At 47.1% G+C, this 6,878-nt stretch overlaps 1 protein-coding gene across 1 annotated transcript in view; it reads right to left on the bottom strand.

Moving 5' to 3' along the window:
• Window positions 1-2,179: 2,179 nt before the first annotated feature.
• Window positions 2,180-6,878, bottom strand: part of LOC104543097 (S-adenosylmethionine mitochondrial carrier protein-like) — a gene marked incomplete at both ends in the record, with an annotated part of 8,908 nt that continues 4,209 nt past the window's right edge. The window contains 2 exons of the mRNA XM_010187616.1: window positions 2,180-2,253; window positions 3,529-3,593. Coding sequence (XP_010185918.1) covers window positions 2,180-2,253; window positions 3,529-3,593 — 139 coding nt within the window. The remainder of the gene's footprint in view (window positions 2,254-3,528; window positions 3,594-6,878) is intronic.

The raw sequence follows: 6,878 nt of genomic DNA, 5'->3' as shown, positions 1-6,878 counted from the left end.
GGTAGACAACGTCCACAGCCTTCCCCTCGTGTGAAGCCTCAACACATTTTAAACACCACATAAACCTGCTTTTATGTGAGTGGCTCATCAACCCTTTTGGCAAGAGCAAAGTGCAGGGATGTGCTCACCCCATCCCTATGGCACCTCTCAGCACAGGCCTGGCTGTTCCCAGGCAGCGAGGGATGTGCTATCTCATGGCGTGAAGGATTTCCTAGGTGCAGACCAGGAAGCTGAGCCCCGCGCTCTGGTTTTAATAAGGTGGCAATAAGCAACGTGTTTTGCTGCCCTCAGAATTCCTCCTTCTCAAGTACGAGATTTATTAGAGGAGCTGTAAATCATTGTGTGTTGCAACTGGCCAAAAAAGCCCGACGTTTTTATTGTTTCTGATTAATAGATTTATAATTGGCAGCAGGCATGGCAGCCTCTGCGTTTATTTTTCCCAAGACTTTCTTCCCTTTCCTTGTGGCTGACGCAGCTTGGCCCCCTTTACACGTTACTTTTTCTCCAGATCACTTATTGTTTTGATTTCCATTGAACTGTGTTCCCTTTGGTCCTGGTCCACGAGTCCTATCTTTAGGCAGAGTTGAATTTGGGGCTGTTTAGAAAAGGGCACTGCTGAAACACCCTGAAAAGCACACAAACATGGATATTTATGTTCTGCTGTTTCCCCAGCCAAACCCAGGCCTCTCCACACCCTCAGAGCTCAACTGCCACAAGCAGCAGATGCCATGAAGGACCCAAAACACATCGACCGTGGGTATCCACATCGTCCCAAACCTGAGACACCCATCTCTGAGCGCTGCCGGAGGGTGCAGCTGGACCTATTCCTGGACTCGGTGTTCAGGAACTTCCTGCAATTTGTTTTGAGTTATTTCCCACATGTGCAACAAGAGGATTGAACTTTTATGAGGTGGGCGAGCAGAGATCGGATGTTAAGAGAAAACTATCATCTGCAAAGCTGCGATACGCACGCTGCTTCCAGCAAGGGTTTGCAACTGTTAAAGCAGCATCCTGAAAATATCAGCCACATCAAGCAGATTAAAAACCTGTGTGAAATTGCAGTGGAAAGCCCCACGTAAAGCTTCCAAAAATCCTCCGTTTCTCTTTAATGCCAGGAGCAGGTGGGACACAAGCCCTTGTCATGGACGGGAGGAGTTTTTTAAGACATAGAGTCACTATGAGCAGCCAATAACTGGTATAACTCACTCAAAAAGGTGGTGTAAATGACACAGGTGTCTAAAATCAATAATAATTTATAAGCCTATAACACCTCCAAATGCTCTACAAACGCTAGCAGAGGACTTTTTGTTCACAACACTGAAATGTCAGAAGATCAACTCTCCGTTTTGGGAAAGGGTAAAGCTAGGCACCCAGGAGACCAGATGGACATTGCCCCAGGCTGCACAGCCACAGGAGAAAGCCCAGAGCGTTTCTGTGCCCCGGTCACGGGAGGAAAGCAGCCAGAGCCGCTCTGTGCTGCTCATATTGAGCTCTCCGCACTGAAACCTCTCTCAGAAAACTCACTTTTTTGCCACAAGTGCCTCACTGGAGAGATCCAGAGCTGACAGGAGGCTCAAAGGCCACATCAGGGGGCACCCGGCTCCCTCCCTTCTGCTTCAACGCCACACGCTCCCATCACCCTTCACAGCGAGAACAGCGAATGTAAGGGGACCAAGGAGACCTTGGTGGTGGTTTAAAATTAGGAAATCACCAGGAGGAGGAACAGACTGTCCATAAGGGATACATGGCTCCTGTGCTGGCCTCTCCTGACATCTCAGGAGGGGTGATTCTCCACAAGACGATGTGCGTGCCCAAAGTTTAAGCGGATACGAAACACAAATGCACACACTCATGGAGAAAAGTTCATTAAACACAAAGTCACCCTCATCTCCAAAGCCTGGAGCTAAGCTTGGAGATGGCTCCACAGATAAATCCCCAGTAACGCCCCGTTCCTGTGCTCTTCCCTGACCATTGCTCGCAGCCAGTGCTAAAGGAGGACCAGAGCTCCCCGGAGGGACTTTCTTGTTCCCACCTACCTGAGAGCTGCTCCCTGGCCACGTGTACAGCAATTAACAACCTTCTGTATGATGGGATTTAAATATGAGCAGATCATCCCATCCTCTCCCACTCCCCAGCACAGAGAAACAATATGAAACATGCTTCTCCACCATGTCCTTACCCTGTCAGGCCTTCTGTCCTCCAGATGCCGCCGAGGGCAGCCAGGACGTTCCCACTAGCGTTGCTGGAACCAGCCTGTACCACAGAAAGAGAGAGGTTGGAAACTGCTGGCAGAGAGGTTCAGTCATTTGCCCAGCTCCCTGTCCCTGGTTAGTGCTACTCTGCAGCAATTACAGGCATCCTAATGACCTTCTTAGCCAGGCACGGGAAAAAGCTCCTTGTCTTCTGAGGCAAAGGGAGAAAGGGAAATCGAGGCACAGAAGAAGAAAATGATGATCGCTCCAGTGTCACAGAGCTGGGCCTCCAATCCCTCCTGCACTGCACTCAGCTCTACAGCCAGCAGTTGCTGCTGGAGTAAGATGTTAATAAAAACACCCTCAAAGCACCAGCAAGCGACTTTACAGCTCACTGCAAGAGGACAGCAGCCTCCAGATTTACTTAGAAAATAACACTAGTAGTGCATTACATGTGAAAATTGCCTTGAGTGCAAAACAGAGAACAGCAGGACTACAGATAATTCAATTACGTGTGTGATCTAGTTAGTGTGAGATGACTAATGGAAAGATGCTGTTTGAATGGTCTCAGAACATCCCAAAGCACCATCATTCCCTTACCAGTGCTGACCTGGTTGCCCAGGACAGCAGCAGCCAGAAACGAAGGCCAGTTCTCACATTTTTATCACCAACGCTATCCGAAGGCAAAGAAGCTGCAGCAGGCACAACACCCAGCAGTGAGATACACAACACAGCAACACGGTGGGCACGGATGTGTGTGACTCGGGTGGGGAGGTCCACGTCACCAACCAGAAACACTGAGGGATGTGAGCAGTAGGGCAAAAACCACCCACAGAAATTCAGGATGCCTGACCTTCGCCAACACCACGGCTCCTTTCAGGGCAGGGCAAGGCTTTATGAACACCCAGTGTGGCTGCTTAGCTCTGCTCTGGGTCAGCCAGATGAGGATGGGAATGCTACACACACGCATTCACTCTCAAGCCCAACAATTCCCAAAACAGCAGAGGAATAAGTCCCTGATAAAGTTTAACTCTGAGCATCTGGCTCTGCAAGGGTTTTCTTCTAAAGCCACTGCATGAGACTCTGGGGGCCTGGCACAAGCACAAGACCTTCAGACAGCTCCTCTGGGAAAGGACCAGATGAGCAATTCGAGGAAAGGCACACAGCCATTTCATTAGTTCTGCATGCAGTACCTGTTCACATCTAATCCTGCCTTCGACGACAAGAGCAGAAACCATTATTAATAGCTGCTGGATTTCATGCTGTAATGACCATAGAGAAACTCTGGCCTACCCAAGCCATTCACCTGTGTTACTGCTGGCTCCTTTGCTCTTACCTTTGCCAACATAATTCTCGTCTTCACTACGTCCAGAGGCGTGGTGACTGCAGCTGCAAATCCACCTGAGCAAATTAAAACACCAAGCACAAGTGAGACATTGTTGGGTGAACACAAATGCCACACTGCCTATAACTCCCAACACTGCTCCATTATTAATGCCTACAGCACATTTCCTCACGCCAGGGTCCAGTTTTGTTTGTCAGAGGTCTGTACACGCAGTGTTTTATTCCCGACTTAAGGAAACAGGTCTATGCCAGTTAACAACCCAAACATCCCCATTGAGGTTGCCGTCTTTCTGGTTTGGACTCTGTATGAAGGTCATGAGGATAATGAATTCCACACCCAACACCTACAAGTTTGAAAGAAGAACCCGCTTACTTATGTGCAGAGATGGGAAAATAAGCTCATCACACTGTGCCCTGCCCTGAGAATTATTTCTGACCATTCAAATGCTGGACAGACAGAGCAAAGACACAGACTGGACCTGGGCCTTTAATGTTTAATGCTGTTTCAAGGAAAAAAGACAAGCCAGGGTTTGGGATGGAGCTCATCTGCAACAAATGAAATCAGCTTCATTTTAGAAAACAACACTCTCATCTTCAGAAGTTGCTGCCACAAGTGCCATCTTCTTCTGACGGGCATTTTTATTCTCTCTAATGACTCCCAAACTTCACCCTCACAGCTCATGACTCTCACTCAGCTCGGCTGTGGCTTTTTCCTGAAAGCCAGAAATCTCCAGCTCCTCCATCTGCACATCTCACCCACAACCATTTGCCTGTCTCGGTGTCTAACCCTGCGGCTACAGCCTGGCCTCTTGTGCTACCTAGGGACCAGCTCTGCTGCTTGTTCTCCCAGGCTCTTATTCCCTTTGCCTTATTTCCCCATCCTAAAATTAACTCCAACCTCCCTCCTCTGCTCACAGTATTTCAAGCAAGTTACTCATGCTGAGGAAGAGCCAAAGTGAAGGAAAACTTTTCAAACGTAGGAGCAGCCCAGCAGTAAATGAAGAAAGAAAGGGGAAAAAAGAAGGCAAGAAAAGAAAGACAGGCTTGTTCTGAAATCTCTCTCTCTTCTTTCTCCTTTTTTTCCCCCTCTGGAGCTTGTATAAATCCTCTATCTGCTACAGCAGGGAACAAAGTGACTCCAAAGACTGAAGCCTCCACAGTACCCAGGGAATAAGCTAAAAATAATCTATTTTCTGGTCCAAGTTTTATGGAATGTAGAAAAATTGATCTCTGTTTTCTTGGGATTGGAGGAGGGAGAGCAGTGCTTCTAAAAATCTGTAAAGTAATGAAAAAAATCCATCTTCTTACCTGCATCTCTCCCTCAACCACCTTAGCTTTCACATATTAAGCGTTCACTTTACGTCAGAAAGGGATCAATGCCAGCTGGCACCCACAGCTAATGAAGGATGTCCCATGACAGCCCAGGAGATGCAGTGAGGCACATGAGCAGACCCTGGGTCTCCAACAGGAATAGCAGACACGCTGAGTTAGCAAACAGCCCCAAACACCTGGTCTAGGAGCAGCTTCTGCTCACATAAAGTCAGGGTCACTCAGCAGCTTTCTAGCAGTGATACCTCACTAAAAAGCAGAAAAAATGGGTTGCATTCAAGAAGCCAAAGCAGAAACTATGAGCAAGTTAAACAAAATTCCAGCCTATTCTTGGACCTTCTTTAAGGTCAAAAAGCTTTTTATTGTGAGCCAGTTTTTGAGTTAATGACCCAGAGGCTTTGAGAGAACGATCTGGTTAGAAACTCTGGTGCTCGTGTCAGCAATGTATTTTTAGAAGAGTAAAAATAATCTCCATGGAAAATAGTGGCTTCACAAGTCTGGATGCAGAAGAAGCCTTTCCTTTGCCCACAGACCAAGACAAGATTGAGCAGTGAGCCCATGGCTGCTGGGCCTTACCAGGCAAAACATCTCAAAGCATCGTTCAGCTATGGGGTGGATGGTAACACCTTAGTCATACTAATTTATTTCACTTATTAGACATCAGTAGTTTTAATGCATTTGTTCCTAACAGTTTCTTATTGGCAGAAGCGTCAATCGTGGCTGACAGAGTTACTAGAACACACACAATTTATCCTGATACGATGTTCCCAAATTCCTATCTGAAAGGTTTAATCAAGGCTGATTGGTTTTCATTTTTGCCCAGCTCACATCAGGATCTTTCAGACTCTTTCATTATTACCATTTCAATGTTTCTTTTTCCATCACTGGGAAGTATTTGGTACAGATTTACCAATCAACTTAGAATGACAACAGCAACAATAAAATGCTTCATAAGCACAACAAGCAGCAGGACAGCGGGTAAATTAAATGCAAGTTTGTATATGCTTGACAAAAACACTAGATTAAAGCTAGCATTTGTGGGGAACTGCATTTTATTGAAGGCAGTGAGTCTGACAAAATGGATTTGCTCCAGCCTTAACTCTAAATGTCCAAAGTAATTTTAGAGTGACCTCTTCAACGTCAGTATACAGGGATCCCAGAACAGGCCATAGTGCTAGCGAGGTCCCCCCTGCTGCCACCAGGCAGCACGACTGTTTCCAATCATCAGATTCATACCACAGGCAGGAACCACTGCAGCCAGAGTCTACTCACTCCAAACAGGAGGGCTGTGCACTGCACTAATACACAGATCTTTACATCACTCCTTTAGTCTGTGCCTGCTGTCACTGAGCTGCCACAAAATTGCTGCTGGACTCTGGTCAAGCAGGAAGGGACCAGGAAAACCAGGTATTGAGCATCAGGTGGGCAAGAAAGGCCCAGACACAGCCAGCCTCACACTCCTCATCATTCTTGCCCTGGAAGGGTCTGGTGGTGACTTGGGCTCAGCAGAGGACAGTAAAGATGGGTTTGTACATGAGAAGGCTCTTGGCCTGTCAGTACTTGTAGCAGAACAACAGGCTCCTCCATTGGGAAAATAAAACTTCACGCAGCAGTCTGAAACTCGTCACCTGTCTCCCAAGAAGTTACAGTGCACGCTGTGTATTCACACCTCAGCTGAGCAGCTAAACCTCACCAAACACAGGGTGTTAATCAGAAAATCCTGCTGCTACTCACACTTTCCCAGTGACCAGCCACGGATGGAAGTGCGAGTAACACACATCCACAGAGAGCGATTTATCTTTACTTGGCAAAGATTTAAGATGCTCCTCTAGGTTCCTGCTGGCATTTCCTACCCTTTTTAGCTGCCATACGCAAATAAAAATTGAGAAGCGTCAGAACAGAGTAACTTACTCCACCTGAGAATGATACATAACCCTAGGTCCTCACAGTAGGGTGGCTGCCTGCAGAATCTGCAGCTGATGCTACAAGAAAATCTCCTTGTTTGAATTAGCT

Source organism: Mesitornis unicolor, unplaced genomic scaffold (genome assembly GCF_000695765.1).
Source record: "Mesitornis unicolor isolate BGI_N332 unplaced genomic scaffold, ASM69576v1 scaffold47376, whole genome shotgun sequence".
Classification (NCBI taxonomy): domain Eukaryota; kingdom Metazoa; phylum Chordata; class Aves; order Mesitornithiformes; family Mesitornithidae; genus Mesitornis; species Mesitornis unicolor.
This window is presented reverse-complemented; position numbering and strand designations above follow the sequence as displayed.